General features: G+C 40.6%; 3 protein-coding genes across 7 annotated transcripts; 2 read left to right on the plus strand and 1 right to left on the minus strand.

Annotated features, from left to right (window-relative positions):
- The first annotated feature begins 366 nt into the window (after positions 1 to 366).
- Positions 367 to 5,939, plus strand: LOC115728216 (pentatricopeptide repeat-containing protein At5g66500, mitochondrial). Of its 5 annotated transcripts, XM_030658554.2 has the most exons (3): positions 367 to 2,530; positions 3,850 to 4,081; positions 5,284 to 5,939. In XM_030658554.2, the coding sequence occupies exon 1, from the start codon at positions 458 to 460 to the stop codon at positions 2,054 to 2,056; it is 1,599 nt and encodes a 532-aa protein (XP_030514414.2). In that variant the 5' UTR covers positions 367 to 457; the 3' UTR covers positions 2,057 to 2,530; positions 3,850 to 4,081; positions 5,284 to 5,939. The 5 variants fall into 5 exon arrangements, with proteins under 5 accessions (XP_030514414.2, XP_030514413.2, XP_048127311.1 ...); XM_030658553.2 differs by having other exon boundaries at positions 367 to 4,081; XM_048271354.1 differs by having other exon boundaries at positions 367 to 4,081; positions 5,446 to 5,939.
- Positions 5,940 to 7,596: 1,657 nt separating this feature from the next.
- LOC115728218 lies at positions 7,597 to 11,308 on the plus strand. The gene is made up of 4 exons (XM_030658558.2): positions 7,597 to 7,845; positions 8,516 to 9,204; positions 9,643 to 10,071; positions 10,891 to 11,308. The coding sequence occupies exons 2-4, from the start codon at positions 8,520 to 8,522 to the stop codon at positions 11,070 to 11,072; spliced, it is 1,296 nt and encodes a 431-aa protein (XP_030514418.1). The 5' UTR covers positions 7,597 to 7,845; positions 8,516 to 8,519; the 3' UTR covers positions 11,073 to 11,308.
- A 753-nt stretch (positions 11,309 to 12,061) lies between these two features.
- LOC115728213 (lipid phosphate phosphatase epsilon 2, chloroplastic-like) lies at positions 12,062 to 15,050 on the minus strand. The gene is made up of 4 exons (XM_030658550.2): positions 14,620 to 15,050; positions 13,870 to 14,095; positions 13,087 to 13,160; positions 12,062 to 12,330 (listed from the first exon to the last, which is right to left on the minus strand). The coding sequence occupies exons 1-4, from the start codon at positions 14,995 to 14,997 to the stop codon at positions 12,103 to 12,105; spliced, it is 906 nt and encodes a 301-aa protein (XP_030514410.1). The 5' UTR covers positions 14,998 to 15,050; the 3' UTR covers positions 12,062 to 12,102.
- Between the last annotated feature and the right edge of the window lie 4,802 nt (positions 15,051 to 19,852).

Here is a 19,852-nt window from a genome sequence, read left to right on the forward strand (position 1 = left end):
CTTACCAAAAAAAAAAAAAGTCATTTTCCCTTCTCTTTCTTTTACCCAAACGAGACACGTTCTCCTCTGTGCACTCCTTTTAACTATTTTTATTTTTTTATCTCTTATTTCTTTTTTAAAAAATCAATTTTTTTTTTAATTTTTTTTCTTTTTTCCTTCGACTGGTTGCCAACCATCGCCTTGCACAAGCTAACGAGCTCAAGCCTCACTAGCCTTGGCCGAGCTCGTCGTTCGCTTGTGGCTAGTCTCTGGCCGTCGCAAGCGCCGGCAACCAATTGAGAAGAAAGAAAAAAAAAAGAAAAAATAAATAATTCGACTTTTTTAAAAGAAAAAAAAATAGTTAATACCCATACACTTTTTTTTTAGAATCCACTTCATTGTTTTTGGGAAGCCCTTTCGTTTCTTGACGAGCTTCATTGAAACAGCTCGCTGATCCTTGAAGCCGCTTCCGTCGTTGATGTTCCCTTGCATCAGCCGTCCTCTCGCCCGCTTACCCGCCAAAACCATCCTCCGCATTCTCAAAGCCTCCTCTTTTCGGGCCATCCCAACGTGTAAGCTCCACACCCATCACTCGTTCGACGAAATTCCCCACCGGGACCTCCGGTCGGTTAACTCCCTCCTCGCTTCGCGGGTTCGCTGCGGCGACGCTGCTGGCGCATGGGACCTGTTTCTTTGCTTGCATCGGTCTCGGACCGACCTCGATGCGTACACTTTCACACCTGCCTTGAGCGCTTGCTCGGCGCTTCCGCACCCGCAACGTGGCCGGCTAGTCCATGGCTTGATGATCAAGATGGGTGTGGACTCCGGAACCATAAGCAGAACCGCCCTCATGGACGTCTATTCCAAGTATGGTCGCTTGAACGAGTCGGTGAAGGTGTTTGGAGAGATGGAGTTTAAGGATGTTGTCAGTTGGAATGCTCTGCTTTCGAGTTTTCTGCGTCATGGCCTCGCGAATTGTGCACTCGATGTTTTTGAAGATATGAGGAAGGAAAATGTGGAAATCAGCGAGTTTACCTTGTGTTCGATGCTTAAAGCTTGTGCTCTGCTTGAGGCATGTTCTCAGGGGAAGCAGGTTCATGGTATGGTGGTAGTTATTGGCCGGGACTTGGTGGTCTTGTCCACAGCCTTGATAGATTTTTACTCCAGCATGGGGCATATTGAGGAAGCCTTGAAAGTTTACAATTGTGTTGATCGGAGTGAGAATGTGATGCGAAATGCAATGATTTCCGGTTGTGTTAGGAATCTGAAGTATAAAGAGGCCTTCTCAATAATGTCTTCAATGAAACCAAATGTTATTGCCCTTACAAGTGCTCTTGCAGCTTGCTCTGAGAACTCAGATTTGTGGATTGGGAAGCAGATTCATTGTGTGGCAATACGTTTTGGGTTCACCTCCGATACTCAACTGTGCAATGTTTTGTTGGACACGTATGCCAAGTGCGGGAAAGTTGGTCATGCCAAGACATTGTTTGATAGCATTTTGGGAAAGGATGTGGTTTCTTGGACAACCATGATAGATGCACATGGAATAAACGGCAATGGGCTTGAAGCTTTCATGCTTTTCAACAAGATGGGTGAGCTGCGAAGCGAAGTCACACCAAATCACGTGACCCTTCTTGCTGTTTTATCAGCATGTGGTCACTCGGGATTGGTGGATCAAGGTAGGGCAAGCATCAACCTGGCTAGGGATAAGTATGGTTTGAACGCTGGTCCAGAGCATTATGCTTGTTTCATGGATAGTTTAGGTCGGGCAGGTCGAATAGAAGATGCTTGGTGCGTGTTTCATGAAATGGTTGAGGGTAAGTGCAGACCTAATACTGCTGTCTGGGCAGCTTTGCTGAATGCTTGTAGTCTCAATCGAGATTTCTCTAGGGGGGAGCGTGCTGCAAAGCAACTGTTGGAATTGGAGCCCGATAAAGCAGGGAATTACGTTCTGGTTTCGAATTTTTATGCCGCTTTTGGTATGTGGGACTCCTTAGTTGCTGTGAGGAATGAAATGAAGAAGAAAGGGCTTGTCAAAGAATCGGGAAGTAGCTGGGTCACTGCTAATCCACCATGAGGAAGGCATTGTCTTTTCATAGCTGATATAGTGGAAGAGCTTGTTGAGCACCACTACTTTGGTGCAGTGACGAGGCTATTTTCCGTTAGTCAAATATGAGTTATTCTAGGCATGGACTGCAAACTTGACATTAGCAAAGCTTCAATACTTATCTAACTTGTGGTTTCATAAGGATAACTGGACGATGGCAATGATTCTGAGTTCATATCTGTGCTGAGCTGAGTCACTGATGTGTGTGTGGTACTTGGATTGCATGTGCTTACTAATTCCTTTATTCACGGATGAAGGAATCCTATCTGGATGCACCATGAGGATGAATTTTTGATTCAAGTACTTCCGCTTTTTTCACGACTTGGTGGCAAACTGCCCTTATCGGCGTCGATCTCCCCCCCTCCCCCTGCGGCTCCGCACAGATTCGATCTCTCCTAGGCAAGTTTGTACAGGCTTTTCTTGCACGCGTGCCCGTTTTCACTGGTAAGATTTTTGTTGCTGTCGAGCTCTTCTGTGTTTCTGATTTGGGGACTGAGCTGGATGACCAAGCATTTCGTGTCTTCTGCACTCACTTTTTGCTCGATCAGATTGTGTACGTGTCTACTGTTGCTTGAGGAAATGTGGGTGTAGATGAAGGCTTGATTTTGTTTGTTTGTGTCCTTGGATCCAGGTTGTGGAATGTTGTTTCCCATGAGGCGTTTTGAGCTGCATTTGCTTTTTGGACAAAATTCCTTCAGTTCGTGTCTTTGTACGAAGTTCCTTCAGTTAGTGATGGGTTTGCGTGTAGTGGACGTGTGTGTCTTTATGTGTTGCATCTTCTCGGAATTGGGGCTGTGGAGCTGCAATGAACTGGTTGAAGCCGATGTTGTGGCACTTATAGATTGCCCGAGAAGTTGCTTGCTCGTGTAGAACATGTGTGCTGATAAACTTTAAATGATTAGATTTCTTGTTGTTAGCTATTAGAGGAGGTGAATCGTGGTTACTGAAGTTCATCTCAGTGATCTGCTTGAATGTCCCCTTTTGTTGTTGCTATCGCAAGTGAAGTGATCTGGTTCATAGACATTAGAATAATTTTCGGATGACACCCAGTTCATGGGTGATTGTGATTTACTGAATTTGAGCATGGTGCCAGCTAGCCGAATTGGTAAGAAAAGAGTATGTTGTGGCTACTTTTGGAGTGTACGCAGTGGGCTTTCTTAATTGTCCTTGCTCTTGCTCTTGCTCTTATTTCTGTTCTGTGTTAGATAATTCTGCTGCTCTTTAAACCTATATGACTTGGAAAATGTTACAACTGATTTGTGCTCTCCCATTGAGTTTGACAAGTGTTTGATTCCATGTTTCGTAGATATATAACATGTTATAACCCCTAAGTTCTTTATAAGTATTTCGATTTAATTTGCTTTTTTAAATTTGGTAATATAGGAGGGTATGGGTTCTCCTAGAATATTAATGTGTTTTAGTAATATGGGTCAGGTAGGATTCGGGTATAGGTCATTAAATTTACATTTCATGGAACGGGACAATACCATTTTCGACCCAATCGAAACCCGATCCGACCCACTCATTTGATGTCCTCCGGTCATTAAATTTATATTGCATGGAAATGGGTTAAAAAGAGTTAAAATCGATCGGACCATTTTCGAATTGGCCCAACCCACCTATTTGATAGCCCTACTAATGAGTAGCGATGCATCAAATTACTTTTTTCTTGACTTCTAAAGTCTGATAAAATTGTCCTAGATGATTGTGGGAACGCTTTTGTTAATGTTGACTCACATCGTCAAATGCCTATGTTTCTTCAGGCTCTCGCATCAGTCAGTGGTGCTGTTCCTATAGCGCTCTATTGACGGCTGCATACAAGTCCATTGTGTTAGGGGCAAGTCCAATTTGACCGTATATGTGTGTGACACACAAACTAAAATCTCTAAATGCCAAGAAAAAGAGCGAAGAGAACTGTTAAACAACCTGCTTCACCACCCGGTGGAGATGAGAAAGGGTCATTAGGCGATACCAGAGTTGATGCTTCGATCGAAGGTGCATGGTTCATATTTTCAGCTGCATTGTATCTATTTATTATGATCATTTCCACTGTTATATGCAGTTAATCTACTTGCAACTTCTCTAGGCCTTCATTAATGACCATTATCTTGCTATGATGTTAGAACAATTTGGGTTGTCGGTTCTTGAGCTTTTGAAGGACTTCAATCTGCTGGTTAGTTAAGTTGCTGATAGTAAGACTAGATATATGTTAAGTGTTGGCTTAAAGATTCTTAATCCAAAGTACATTGATCAACCATATATGTTAGCATTCAGAGGTAAAACACAACCAACTTTTTCGCTGATACTTTTAGGGGAAACTTGGAACTGTTGGTAATTTGCTTGTTTACAAACTTAGAAGTGTCTTGTCCCACATAGAATAAGTGGGAGTGTGTGGGGCCACATATACATGTGGAAGTCTTCTATCCTTAAAATAAAGACAATGGGCTTAGTGGACTGGACCTTACAATACTTGTGTGCGGGTGCGCACAATGATAATATTTATGGTTATTATTTAATTTTCTCAATTTCTATTAAAATTCGTATATGATAAATATTGTGTCCTATTGAAATAGTGTGATTGTTCACAAAAGAATTACGGTTATTGTTTTATCTTTCAATATCGGTTTTTATTATTTATGCCTAATGGTTCTTACAACATTTGAAAGGTTGTATCCGTTCAAACATATTTTTCTCTGTTAATTACTCAACGTTCCTGTTCAATAGACTTACTTCTATTTTTTCGTTTCCTTTGAAAGAAATACAGCCTTCTTGCCAATTGTTTCCCTTTGAGAGTTCCTGGAGAAATTCCATAATTGCTATCTAGTATTCTCATTTGAGACTTGGTTGTGTTTTGGAGGATTTTTGCCGGTAACCATTATCATAGTTGCGGGGGCAAATAAATCCTTAAAAGAAAGTAAATTCACGCTTCAAAGTCTGACTTCATTATTCTTCCCAATCATTATTTTTCCCAACAGGAACTGCAGTGGATAGTTAGCTTATATCAGTTTGGCTTTGCCTAAATTGTTTAAGCGCCTATTTTTTTTTTTTTTTTTTTTGTGCCAAAAGCACCTATCCTTCTTGCTAGGTGGTTTTTCCAATAGAAGTTGAGATGGGTCGGCTTCAAATACTTAATGTTGTGTAGTTGTACTGTTGGATCTTTCCTTACATTTTTTTACCCATGTAATGAATTTTCACAGTGGAAAGAAGAGTTGCAGTAATCAGAGCTATTCGTGATGTACAGATTGAGCATTTGCTGATTGAGTTACGACTACTGCACTCTTGTATGACTGAGGAACAGATGGGAAGTCCCGTGCTGCAGTTTCTCACTGAAAATCTTTCACATCTCTCATTTGATCTAGACAAAGAGGATGGGCAGTTTGAAGTCCACTGGGGAGATAAAGATGGAAAATTTTGTCTGGACAACACTGATGGAAAAACTCTACATGCGTCGCTTCTCCACCGGATGTCCATTGCTCACCCTGAGAACTCTGATGCAGTTCCATACTTTGGTGGCTCTGAGTTCTCCAGCAAAGGCGTTACCGTTTGTTCTTGAAGCATGCACAACATAGGAAAAATATTCAAAATCCCACTTCTATACTTAGTGGATCTGCTTGATTGTTGCATGGAAATCGGACCTTCTAAGTTCGGAAAATCTGCAAATGAGGAACTTTGTATGTTCTTTCAAGCTCTCATCCTCTAGCTTTTACTGCTGTTAGATGATGGGGCTCAAAAAGATACAACCTTGAGAATCTTTCGCCTCTTACATCTGCCGTCTTTTCCCTTTTTATGAAAAACCAATAGATACTCAAGCCAGTCTGCAATAATTGTTTCTCCTTTGTTCTTGTTTCGGTCAGAGACTGTTCCTGATCAAGGAATCTCATCTTGCTAAAGATGAAAATGTTCTTTAGCGGCAAATGTTGTTTCTTAAGTGGATTATAAGAGATAAATTCTGTCTGCTTCCCTCCATCGAACGAAATGTCAATGTGTGTGATCTAATTCATGATTTGTTTTTACCCTTTTTATCCTGCTTTAATGGACTCATTTCCAAAAGTTGAGCCAATCCTGTATGCTTTGCTTAGTTTGAATTAATATAGTGGCCGAGAGCGCTTAGCATGTTCTTCAGAAAACTGCAACTATCAGAGTGTCTTTAGTGCCAAATGCCATGTCTCTTTTCTTTTGTTGCTGAATTGTTTTTACTAGTTCCTGGAGAGAAAATTACATCTGCGTTTAGGTATATTTGTAACCACATTTATAGTAAAAATGTACATCTCTTCCCAACAAACCAGCGACCCAGCCATGGTATAACCTAAGGCGAGCCTTGCAAGACCTACGGCAGGTGAGGCGAGCCTCGCAAGACCTAGGGTAGGTGAGGCTGCCGTGGCCCCGGGCAAGGCCATGGTGCCCAAATCTGGCAAGGGTCGGCTGGCGGCCCTTAGCAAAAAAGAAGTAAAGAACAAAACAAAAAAAGAAAGAAAGAAAGAAAAAAGACCAGAAAAATTATAAAAAAAATTCAAAAATTATGGACTTATTATTATTAAAAAGTATCTACGATAGCTTCAATCATGTCTCGTGGGATGACCGCCGTCTAGGTTAGCGGTTTTCGGCTAAAATTGGTCATATGAATTCAATCAGCACCACTACGATAGGTACACGATAGGTCTAGGATCGACTTGATACTACTACAATAAGTTTATGACTTTCGCGGTACTTTTCCTATCCTAGTTCCCAAAATTTAGGCTCAATACAAATTTTTTCTTTCATTGGAAAAAAAAAAAAAACAACTTTCACTATAGCCCCGGATATGTCCCGTCTCCAAGAATCGCTACTGGTTTCGTAGGCTCTTGTTATTTTATATGAAGGTAAGAGTGTTGATAAAAATGCGAGTTTCGACATTGAACCTTTAATTGTCGTGGATGTCAATAATTTTGAAGAAACTAATGACTATTTTTAGACGTGGTGACAGATTTGAAAATATAGGGAAAGTTTGTGGTTTTTTTTTTTTTAGACAAGAAAAGTTTGAGGCGTAATTAAGATTGAATCAATTTTTTAAGGGGATGACCTTTGATCTTGTCGTGAAATTGCAATTCCTCGCCTCACAATAAAGCTTTGGGAAGCAAAGGGATTGCCTGAGAAAGGAGATTTTGGATGACGTCATCCTGAGGTAATTAGCTCCGAAGGAATGCCACGTCACCACGACCGCGCGCCCCTGCTGGATCTAACGATTCACGATGGTAGAGAATCGCTCTTCTTTGACTGAAGTCAAACCCCACCACAAAATCTCGGCCAACGTCGTGCCGTTTTTGGAAGTTGCCTCATACTAGGAAATCTCCCTTGAAGCGACGTCGTTTCGCTGTCCATTTCCGCTCCCGCCTCACGCACACAAACTCCGCCGCGCTGGAAATGTCCACGCTCTCCTTCTGCTTTCCCCGCAACGGGCACAGTGAGTCAAGGGCAGTATCGGGATTTCGTAGCGAGCGGCCGCAGAAGGATTAGGAGGGAAGGGAAAAAGAGCGGTGGCTGAGAGAGCAAAAGATGGCGCATTCGAAATATTTGCGCGGCCAGCAACTGAAATGAGAGGTACAGAGAGAGCATGAAGAGTCGCGTCTTCGATCTGGTGGCGCTTCGGATTCCGTTTTCATTGACGAGAGTGATTACGTCGTCGCCGTCGCCGTCGCCGAAGCTGGTTTGAGATCTCTCCGGTCCGGACTCGCCGTTGCCTCCTCTCCTCTTCGCCTAGGGTTTGGGGGGCGAGCTTCAGGGTAAAAAAAACACAGCAATGCTTATTATTTTTCAGTTCGAACACTTTTGCTTTTCGTGTTTGAGCTGTGCGGTGACGAGACTGCGCGCACTGTGTTGCGGTGGTGAAATGAGATGAGAGATAAGTGGTTTCTCTCTCTCTCTTTCTCTCTTGTTCTCGTCGGAGGTCGCCGATTTTGGGCAGAGGATTTGGTTGATCCGGGGCCTTCGCGATCGTCACTTTGTCTTAGGAAACATATAGTTTGGTACTTAGAACCCATACTTTCCTTGCTATGTTTCCCTAGCTCTTGGAACAATGGCATGGGATCAGAGGTCGTGTTCTCACTGTTCATTTGACAGCCACCTTGGTGAATGTATTTGAAGGTGCCGTTGCTCGGAGGAGCCCTCTGGGTTGACTGTGGAGTTCTTGTTGCTTTGATTTTTTGAGTTTTAGACGAGCTGCAAGAGTTGAGACGAGTCAGTAATTTGTACCTTTATTTTTCGAGCTGTAAAGAAGGCTGAAACAGAAGGCAATCCATTCCTACATTTCCCTGAGCCAACTGGGCATTTGAATAATGTTTGCTCAGCTTTCCCAGCATCCTTAATGCAAGAGTCCATTGAATTTGGAGTTTTAATTTTTCTTGGCATGTGTATTGATATTGACCTTTTTCTTTCAACAACTCGGTCGTGCAGAGCCATGCCGACATTCACAGCAATAGCTTTGGACAGGCTATTGGAACCTGGGGCTTTTAGACCGGTTGATAAAGCAGTGGACACTTCGAGGTCTGCTCCTAATGCTAAGCCACCAAAGCCCAACCCAGTTTTGGAGTCGAAGCTAGAGAGACGTAACAGTGTGCCGTCCATTGAAGGGAGCATTCAGCTGCCTCGGCTAACACCATCGCTGTATGCCACTCCTGATGTGACTCCTCTTCTTGACTCACCTTCCTCGCTTCCTTCTTCTTCCCCTTACATCATCAATCACAAGCGGCGTGGGCCAAGGCTCCTGAAGAGTTCCTCACTGGACAGTGCTTCATCTCACCACAAGGTCGTAGATGAAGAGAAGTCCAATGGCAACATGAAAGATTCAGAAACTTCTTGTCTTGCAATTGCGGTTGATGAAAGTGAAGTCGCAAGCTGCAAGGGCTTCAAGAACAGGGTTTTGGATGCCGGAACTGGTAGTTTGAGCTGCCAAGTTGAAGAGGAAAATGTTTCTGCTAAGCCTGTTACACTGGCTGCTGAAATTGAGGGGAACAGTGAAAATATCTGCCATCCTTGGGATTCCTTTTGTCATACAGGTAACACTGATGCAGAGGAAAATGGCACAACAGAATATTCTCTGAAGTTTGAAACTCCTGTGGCGGAATTTTTTGACGCTTGGGAAGGTACTTTAGCTCTCATGCATCTTTTTATGATTACTTTCAGGTTTTAAGTTCTCTCTTCTTTTGTGTATGTTGTTCAAGAATTTTTGCCTAAGATGTCGTCCATTTTGATTTATGAAATTATGTAACCATGTTCTTGTCTCTATTAGAATTGTATTTTGTGTGTTTGTGTGAATGTGCCTCGATGAAAATATGTAACCATGTGTTTCTGGTGGCAGAGTGGCCTTTTTCTTCTTTTGTTTCGGGGGGTGGGGGGTTACTTTACGACCTTGGGTGTAGTGTTCATGGGTTGACCTTCTCATAACCTTCGTTAATCTTTCTAAATAGATTTTGGCTGTTAATGCTAGTCGTTTTACTGGGAAGAAATCAGTGTGATTGTCCTTAAAATTTGCTCTTATTTGATCACATGGTAAACGAGTCCATTTTCTCTTTCTTTCTTAGAGCTATCATCTGAGGGAGGAGTGCTCACTTCTCGTTGTAATCTTGAGGAGGAATTACGTGAGATTAGGTTGAGTTTATTGATGGAAATAGAGAAGCGCAAGCAAACAGAGGAAGCTTTGGTCAATTTGCAAAGCCAGTGGCATAGGATCAGGCATGAGCTATCATCCATGGGACTGACACTGCATGCATGTCCAGACATGGCATGTGAACAGTTGGACGTCGATTCTCTTGAAGAGTTGTTGCAACGAGTTTTTCTTGCTCGTTTTGTATCAAATGCTATTGGGAGGGGCATTGCAAAGGCAGAAGTGGAGTTGGAGCTGGAAGCTCAGGTCAAGGAAAAGAATTTTGAGATTGCCCGATTGTTGGAGCGGCTTAATTATTATGAGACCGTGAATCATGAGATGTCCCAGAGGAACCAGGAAGCTTTTGGTGAGATTCCTTCCACTTTTATGCCTTCATTCATTCATGATTTGTGATACATATCTTTAGAAGAATCAGGGATCTGGTTTTCATCTGTTACATGTGATGTTAAGGATATTCTTATAGATGCATTTTCTATCATTCAATAGCTTTGCTTAATTTTTAGACGTTCCTTCTGTTTTTAAAGTAATTAGCATCTTCACATTCTGCGTCCTGCCTTCGTAATATGTTTCCATCTCTGCTGCTTGCATCTTGAAGTCATTACTAGAATGTCCTAAACTTCCAATTCCAAGGCATTTACTAGGTGATGTTCGACGTGTAAGGGAAGAAACATGGATAATATGAATGGTGAGTGAACAGTATGGGTTGGCCATTCTGTTTAGTTAACTTGGTGGAGACTATCAACCTATAGGTAGAGAATTACATGTCAATTGTAAAATCCTTAATATTGCTTCAATGTAACTCACTGAAATGGGAATACATGATTGGCCAACAGGCACATCATGTTCCTTGATTTTGTTGCTCGTGTTACATCCACTGCCTCAATCATCTCAAATCTTTTAGAGAATTAACTTTCTAACAATGGTGGATATGACCATCATGTTTTTCTTTATAATTACCACCACGACTTGCAGCACCAGATTGACTACTACGTAGAACTATCGAATGTTTTCATTACGATTCAATGATAAGGCATAATACGAGATTGTTCTTTTATTTGTGTAATGGGTGCAACGCGTCAATGATGGGGACAGTTGCTAAATACTGGCGAGAAGCAAGTGAGATGAGGCAATTAAGTTGATAGTTGTTTCCTTCTGCATTTTGTAGAGATGGCTCGGCAACTCACGCAAAGAAGGAAAAGGAGGCAGAGATGGATTTGGCGTTCTATAGCAGGTGTTATTTCACTTGGCACTGCAGTGTTGGTATGGTCGTACCTCCCAACAGGACAAGGATCCACAACCACTAGCCATTCTCTGGCTACTGCGCAAAGTAATGAAGCCAAACAGTGAATCCCTCCTTCTGGACTTAACAAAGTTGCAAAAGAGAAGGGTGCTCTACTCTGTGAATATGGTTTTTTGAAATTTATTGATGCTTCGTCCAGCAAATAATACAGAAAGCATGTGCTGTTGCAATGCACCATCTGGAGGCTGATGAAGGGTGTGATTAGTTTTACGAGACCACACCCAGATCTCGTGCTGCAGGTGGCCAAATGTGGCTTTTGAAGGAACGTTTCAGCACGGGACAATACTACGGATTCTTACAAGTTATTGCTGCGATTGTAGAAAAATTTGTGGAAGGATTATGTGCTAGAGTGGCTGGTCAAGGTGTTCAGGCAGTTGTTTCAAGAAGCCTTTAAGACGTTATGTGTAGTCGAAATATCTTGAGTTCTCACGCGATTTGGATCACGGAGTTGAATAAGGCAGAAATAGAATAGCTATTTCCCCGAAAATCAAACAGAGTAGTACACAGTCCTTCGGTTGGTTCGTTGGATGGAATGGTAATTTCAAAAATATGTTCTTTCGTTTGGCTTAACTAGAATTGCTCCAATTTCCCCTCCCTTCTAATCAAAACTGACCGAGACGCATGATAGATGGTAGCCATCACTTGCTGTCTAACCTCTAATCAAACGGATACTTGTTAGGTGTTCCTAATGAGTATATCATCAGCCAAAGTAGTTACGAAGTGTAGGGTTGGCATTACGTGCGTTTGCCCATTTATAAGACTGGTTCAAGCTCGTCCTAGCTAAGTCTTATTGCCGTTCTACACTAGTGTTGAACATGTCTCAACACCACTATTTAGTTAGGTGGAGGCGCATTGGATTCAACCCGAGCATAACACAAAAACACCATTCGTAGGAGTCTACGAAGTTGATAGATCAGATCAAAAGTTAGACCGTAGATGGTAGGTTGCTTTTGGTGCATTCAACCATTGAGGCTAAAAGGATGGGTTTCCCAACGGGTTTTCCTAACATGGTGCAGCGAGAGGGCCAGCTATGGAGTGAATTTATCTAATCGTCTCATTAGAATCATAGGTTGAAGTTCATCTTTCATCACGAAGCCAGTATCGAATTACGAACAAAAAAAACCCGAGGCAGCAGCAAGACGCACCCAGAACAACCACAATTCTAACCCACAAAAATGATTGGAAAGCTCTTAGCACGAAAGCACTCCAAGACCAAAACCACAACGCAGAGAAAGCTGACCCCACAAAGGCGCCCACGACCACCTGGCTGATCGTATGAAGTTGCTGCGAGACCCGTAACCATGACTGCCAAAACAAGTTACGGTATAGATATCAGTATCCCGCAACATTCTCAGTTTAAATTTAGCAGAAAATTCAGCACTCCAAGGAAGAATTGTTTCAATAAGGTAAAAGATGGTCATAGCAGGCACTGTTTATAGTTCAGAATCTTTAGACTCTTCACTTCATGAGTAAGAGTTAGACTTGAGATAGAGTCAGAAAACTAAAAAATCTGCTTCTTTGTGATTTCACCGTTTAAAATGAATTTGTTATACAGCTGAGGGGTCCATTTCTTTGAAAATCTTGCGTCATCATGCAATTCCATGAAACTCGATCAGACTTCTAGTCTTGCAGGAATTTTGGAACTATCCCACGTGCGTGAGATTTAGCACTAATTAACGTGACATTTCTAACTCAAGTGTACCAAATGATAACATAGGCTAGTTGAGGAACATCCTAACATACATTGACTACCTAAGAATTGAGAACTACTTCACACATCAGTACAACACTTGCAATTTATTTCTATGCTTCTGCATAAGAAACTCTGCACAGAACTTTCAAACACCACAATAAGTATTATTGGGCTGAACAGAGTTTGAAAAAATTGACACTAGTGTATGCATATGCAAGAATACGGCTTCTCAGAGTTTCGGCTAATATATATTTTACCAAATTTCAAGCTCTAGGATCATGTATGGCGATAAAAGTTGAAACATTTGAACCTCTTGATGCTGAAAACATGACTACACCAGACAAAAGCAAAAACACAGGAATACTTACCAGATATGAACCAAATGCCAAAACAAGCGCACTGATAATCAAAGTAACCTCGCTAATTCCAAACCATTTGCCTACTGCACGAGCATACAGGACAGCCAGCATCAGAATCTCAAAATTACGGCAACCATGGATCAATGTTAATAAGCTAGACAATATTGAACTTCACAAAACCGAGGCCCTGAGATGATCACCAATTTTAGTCGCTCTCTCTCTCTCTCTCTCTCTCTCTCTCTCTCACACACACACACACAAGCACGCACGCACCGGAGAAGATACCTGGTTAAACTCTTAAGTAAGAAATTCAAAAGTTATCGGTTCAAACTGCAAAGGTTTATTAATAAGAAACTGTAAATTGGCCAATGAAAGCCAATGTGGAAATATAGATGGGTGAAACAACGACCATTACAGGAAAGAGTAAAAGTAGTCATCAGTGTAACAAATGAAGGGCATTTGTCAGGAGAAGTCTAATGCAATCATCCTGCAGAAAACAAAGTTCCAATCATTGACCCACTATTCAGACCCGGTTGACAAATTCTATTGTAGGAAGAACAAATTGTTGAATTTGCACAAGCTGATGCTGCTTCCAACACAGAACAAGTTTTAACAATCATCAAGTTTTACAACCCTCCATAGCAATGCTAACTGAATAAAGCACAAGACTTCCATGAAGAAGCAAAAGTTATCTTAAGTTTCTCACTTTAAGAAAGTGCACTGATCGATCAAAGTGAACCGTGGACTATTTCTCCTAAAAGATGATCCAAAAGTAAAAGAGCGAGACATAACCTGACACAATGGCAAACACAACCGTGAAGAAGATGGACTGAGCATGTGAAGATGGCATCCCAGGGTCAGATCTCAAGGTGGATACTGGCCTTTCTTGATTCAATATTTGTTTGAGAACGACCGACAGCATGGCATTTATGACCGAACCCATTGCAGCCCACAGAGAGTCAGCATCATGCCTCAATAAAATGATGGCACCAAAAACACCAGCAACAAGCCACTTGCTCTGCAATCAACAGCAAAGATTTTCATGGAAGTTAACATACAGGGGCAATAAGTATATAACTGCCCATAGCATTCTGTCATGCTATAAGAAGCTACTGTTATATAAAAAACCAAAATAGCCGCTCAACACATTTCAAAACATGTGGAGAACTTTGCTCTTTTACAGTATATTTTCTTTTTCAGCTTTAATCGGGCTTCGATTGATGAGAGCTTTGATCCGACCAAAAAAAAAAAAAAAGATTGACAAGAGATTTGCCTGACAATTCAACTCCAAGAAGGTAGTACAATCACCAGAAAATTTCAAGCAAACAGAGAGACGAAACAAGGATGCACAAGATTAACCACTCACCTAGAGCAACTAGCTTGGCTTAAAAGAAGAACCCGGCAACTGTAACGATAAAAAAGCCTCGTTCTCATATACCTAAAACACAGGACAGCCTATCGCAAACAGCTATTTTTTTCAAAAAAGGCAACTAAATCAGAATACTTTCGAGACAAAAACGACCAACCGGAGAAGGCACCAACCAGACGATTGAGAGTCGATTCCAAACCACCAGCCACGAAACCAGCCGACCCATTAATAAAACCTTCCTGTTCAAGAATGCTAATGTCTTCGCCGCTGCGGCTGCCACCGCCACTCCTAAAAGAAGCAGCTCTTGCGGTCTCAGCCATGTGCCTCCGGTTCAAGACCCTATTTTTCCCACGAGCGAGGGCGCTCGAGTCAGACCCACCATGGCCGATCGACTTCAAGCGGCGGGAATCTAACGCCAAAATGGGATTCAGCCGCAAAGATTTGACCTTTGAAGGAGAAGACGGTGGAAAAGCATTAAAACATGGTTGGTGAACAACAGTCGCGGAGCTGGGCATTTTGAGTGACGTGGGAACACAGAAACGGGGGTACATACAGCAAAGTAGAGGCCAAAATTAATCGACGCGTGGGAAATCTGAAAGCTTTTCTTTCTTTTCGTAGGGAAAAAAAAAATGATATTTGCAAAGAAAGCCCCGGATAATTTTTCCACTACTGCTTCCGCGAGAATTAAATAAGATAAAAATATCAATAGAAAGTTAAAAAGATAAAGAATAAAGAACACTAGAATTTTAACTTGAAAACCCCTCCAATTTAAAAGGAAAAATCACAGGACGGTAGTCCACTCCAAACCCCACTCCAAATCCAAACTTCCTCTATAACAAATAATGGGGTTACAAACTTCCTCTATAGCAAATAATTCAAAGGTGGATCTCTCACTTTAATTTGTGGATCTATATCTCTCACAAATTAGATAACTTGCTCAAAGAAAAACTCTCTTGGAAGAGTAAGAACTGTTTTTTCCGCTACGCTCCGAACTTCTCGCTGCAATATTCTCTATTGAGAATGACTCATATTTATAGGAGCAGATGCAATTTCACTTGCACAATCGAGAAGATCGCTTAGATAATATTCCGATTTCGTAAGATTTTGGTAGATCATTTTATTTCTCAAGTTTCCCTAAATTAGTATCACTTGGAAGATCACATCTGATCATCTCCCGATATCTCTTGATTTTGTACGACTTGAAAGATTGCTTTCATTTTCCTCCCGATATCCTTGGATTTTTTTTCCTTTTTCTTTTACGTCATATGTTACACATATTTTACATTGTCCTCTCAAACACTTTTGTGGGGACAATTCTTTATTTTTTTTTTCTGAAGAGAAGGGATCAATGCTTTTCGGAGATTGGCTGCTCGGAGAGAAGATCCAAATGAGGAATCTTGAATGCGATGCCAACCAAAATACCGTTTTCAGAGAGGGATCGAAGTCTCTTTTGTGTTTCCGTGGGCGGTGAAAACGACACTTGCACGAGACATTGCGAACATGTAATATGTACGATGGAGTCATTACGACCATACAAAATAGTAATAAGAGTAAGGGTTAGGCTAGAGTCCGGCTTATTTTTATTGCCTTTCGATGAAGTCCAATCTCACTCGAGCCAATTGACTCCAATCAAGTATGTTTGAGCTTAGCCTCATTCAATCAAATACTCAAGTTACTAAAGCTTTTGAGACCGAAGCCGAGCCGCATAGTGTGTTCACGAGGAGCATGACTTGCTTGTTGTCTAAAGGTGCACATGACAATACTTATGGAGTAAAAGTTTTGCTAATAAGTGACTCTGAAACAGAAATCGTTTGGTAACGTAATTTCTGGAGTAGGAATTGTTGGTTACACAACTTTATTTTTCTATTTCTGAAATATTTTTTTTTCACATCAGAAGTGATTTTAGAGTCACTTGAAGAAGAAGCTACAAAATTTAAAAAATCAATTTTGGTCAAAAGTTAATTTTTAGAGCAAAAGTATTGTCACGAGCGCCCTAAAAATCCTAAAAGCGATCAATTTAGTTTTAAACCTTTTAAGGATTTGCCAATATAGTCATTTGACCAATTTTGGCCAAAAATCGTTGACGAGAATGCTTAGCGTATCATGTGGGGATGGCTGGTATTTTTTTTTTTGTCAAAGGACGGCTGGTATTTACATGGACAATTTGTGCAATTTCTTTTAAATTTGTTTCACATTTTTTTTTCCTTACCTTTTACGTTTTTGTTGGGGGTGAAAAAGACACTGAAACAAGACATTGCGTACATATAGACCATGGGGTCATTATGACCAAACAAAATAATAGTAGTAATAAGGATCGGGTTAGAGTCCAGCTTATTTTTATTGACCTTTGATGAAGTCCAATCTCAGTCGACCATTAAACTCCAATCAAGTATGTTTGAGCTTAGCCTCATCCAATCAAACACTCAAGTTAGTAAAGCTTTTGAAACTAAAGACAAGTAGCATAGTTTGTTCACGAGTAGCATGACTTGTTTGTAGCACTAAGCATTTAAGGGATTATTGTCTAAAAATCATGAATGCGATCCATTTAGTCCTAAACATTTGAATGATTTATCGATATAGTCATTCGACCAATTTTGACCAGAAATTGCTAGTATTGATGTGGACAATTTATGCACTTTCTTTTAAATTTTGTTTGAACTTTTCGGTTTCATTTTTTCCAGTTCTTTTGTCTTTTTGTGGGGGGTGAAAAAGACACTGGGATAGGACATTGTGTACATATAGACGATGGGGTTATTATGACCAAACAAAATAATAGTAATAGTAAAGATTGGGTTAGAGTCCGGCTTATTTTTATTTCTTTTTGATAAGTCCAAACTCCAATCAAGTATGTTTGGGCTTAGCCTCATCCAATTAAATACTCAAGTTACTATGGCTTTTGAAACTCAAGCCAAGTCGCATAGTTCGTTCACGAGTAGCATGACTTGTTTGTAGCGCTAAGCATTTAAGGGATTATTGTCTAAAAATCATGAAGCGATCCATTTAGTGCTAAACCTTTTAATAATTTGCTAGTATAGTCATCTGATCAATTTTTTGGCTAGAAATTGCTGACGATGACACCTAACATTCCATGTGGGGATGATTGGTATTGACGTAGACAATTTGTACAATTTCTTTTAAATTTGTTTGAGCTTTTTTTTTCCCCCTTTCTTTTGTGTTTTTGTTGGGGTGAAAAAGACACTGAGACAAGACATTGTGTATATATAGACTATGGGGGTCATTATGACAAAAAAACTATTAGTAATAATAATAAGGATTGGTTTAGATTTAGGCTTATTTTTATTGCCTTTTGATGTAGTCCAATCTCAGTCGAGCCATAAAACTCCAATCCAGTATGTTTGAGCTTAGCCTCATCCAATCAAATGCTCAAGTTACTAAAGCTTTTGAAACTGAAGCCAAGTCGCATAGTCTGTTCATGAGTAGCATGACTTGTTTGTAGCTCTAAGCATTTTAAGGGATTATTGTCTAAAAATCCCAAACGCGATCCATTTAGTCATAAACTTTTTAATGATTCGCGGATATAATCGTTCAACCAATTTTGAAACTGTCTAACTTTATATGTAATTTTGTTTTTGCCTTTTGACTCTTTCTCTCCCCTCATCTTCGCCCAAGTCCCACATCATTGACTGTTAGAAGACTCAGCCCTTCCGTCTCTGTCCCCACCAAACCCAAAGCAGAGGTTAGCTGAAACACTTCATTTTCTTCTTCAGCATATGGAGGAACTTCAGCCTACGAATCGGATGGTGGTTTGCACCCCCCCAGTTCCGCGACTCGTTGGCCTCAATCTCGAGTAGTCGTTTCTCTACGAAACAAACGGAGCCTAGATCTAAAGTTGAGGGTTTTATATGTATATCGATGCTCTTTTTTTTTAGCTGACAACGATATTGCGCGGCCCGGCCCGCAACTAATTTCCACTGGTGGTACTCAGATTATCATTTACCATTCTTCATTGATTTCTCTCTCCTAGTTTTAATGCTCCAACTGCCTCTTGTTTCCTTTCCTTGCTGCATTTGGTACTCTTCTAGTTTCCTTTACAGTTGCATAAGTTGCTTTTTTCTGTAGATGATCCGTTTCTGTTTGGCTTCAGGGACATTACAGATGTTGTTCGAGTGCTTGGATATAATCCTCGATCTTGCATTAGATCTTTTAGCCGAAAATTAGAAAAAAAGTTCGAATGCAGTGGTCTCCAAAACTATCTCCACATCACAATCATCAGATTTATCCTCGTAAATAAGGAATCCAAAAAAATATATGCTATCATTCTCTCACTAAATCAGTTAAGAAATATGCCGCAAAAACAAAAATCATGAAGTTTCTATACATTTCAACGGAAATGCGGTAGCCTATTTATAGATTTTACGGGATGACCATATGAGGCAATAAGATGTTGCAATATCAGTTACAATCCACCGGCGAAGATATAGAATGTCGATGGCTTCGTTATTTTGGCATGTTTAGATTTCTCACTTGCATAGATATTGTTTCGAATTTTCATTACTCGAGATACGACATAAGAAAGTAATACAAGTAACACAGCGTGGCCTGGATGTGCATCTCTCTCTCTCTCTCTCTCTCTTACATTTTGTTGAGCCCCATCATTTCTTCTGCTCTTTCTTATTTTTTCATGAGGACAGGACATATGGATTTTTTTTTTCTTTTATTTGCTCACTATTGTTGGTTCTGCGGATACGGTTGGAGCTGAAGGTCGAATTTTGGATTTGTGATGCTTGTCATAACAAGCCCACCAGCCGCTTGTGAAAGATTCTCGAAGAAGCGTGACTTAGAGTCACGGTGATCTTGGCGGATACGTAAACACCCAACACATAATCATCCAACACATAATCATCGAATGAAGAATAAAAATCAAGCAATGCAACGAAGTGCTCTAGAAAAGATAATTCAACTGCGAAAATTATTTTCTTGAAATTTTGCTAAGCATGAAAAGTAATCTCATTTTTCTGAAAAATGATTTCGTAAAAAGTATTTTTCGACTTAATCCTATTTTGATTAAAATAATGATGCAGGGAAGTAGTAATTGGAAAGTGTTTCCAAAGAGTAGGCTGAAATTTGATAGAATGAATCGTGCCGATTACATGGGGCGGACGTCCTTGATACAGATGAGATTCCTTAGAAATAAAGATAACATAAAACGAGATAGTGAGAATCAAATCAACAGTAAATCAAATATTGGAATTAGATATATCGCAAAGTTCCCAAAAATAAAAAACTATCCAAAAACCTATCTAAACGAATCCGAAACGTGAAAATATAACGTTAATCACAATAAAACAATGACTATTGATCAGAGATCCGTTTCCATGCAATTGATTGAATTTGAGCGCAATCCGAACTCCCCAGCCCCAAGTGCAAATCAGCGGTGGGATCGCC

This window comes from Rhodamnia argentea, chromosome 1 (assembly GCF_020921035.1).
Source record: "Rhodamnia argentea isolate NSW1041297 chromosome 1, ASM2092103v1, whole genome shotgun sequence".
In the NCBI taxonomy this organism is placed as follows: domain Eukaryota; kingdom Viridiplantae; phylum Streptophyta; class Magnoliopsida; order Myrtales; family Myrtaceae; genus Rhodamnia; species Rhodamnia argentea.

Bases quoted from the DNA above. Each gene is read 5' to 3' on its own strand.
- LOC115728218 (XM_030658558.2), top strand. From the start codon at position 8,520: ATGCCGACATTCACAGCAATAGCTTTGGACAGGCTATTGGAACCTGGG. The intron at 9,205-9,642 runs GTACTTTAGCTC...TTTCTTTCTTAG, and splicing joins ATTTTTTGACGCTTGGGAAG to AGCTATCATCTGAGGGAGGA. The intron at 10,072-10,890 runs GTGAGATTCCTT...TGCATTTTGTAG, and splicing joins GAGGAACCAGGAAGCTTTTG to AGATGGCTCGGCAACTCACG.
- LOC115728213 (XM_030658550.2), bottom strand. From the start codon at position 14,997: ATGTACCCCCGTTTCTGTGTTCCCACGTCACTCAAAATGCCCAGCTCC. The intron at 14,096-14,619 runs GTTGGTGCCTTC...TGTTGATTGCAG, and splicing joins AATCGACTCTCAATCGTCTG to AGCAAGTGGCTTGTTGCTGG. The intron at 13,161-13,869 runs GTTATGTCTCGC...ATGCTCGTGCAG, and splicing joins TGTGTTTGCCATTGTGTCAG to TAGGCAAATGGTTTGGAATT.
- LOC115728216 (XM_030658553.2), top strand. From the start codon at position 458: ATGTTCCCTTGCATCAGCCGTCCTCTCGCCCGCTTACCCGCCAAAACC.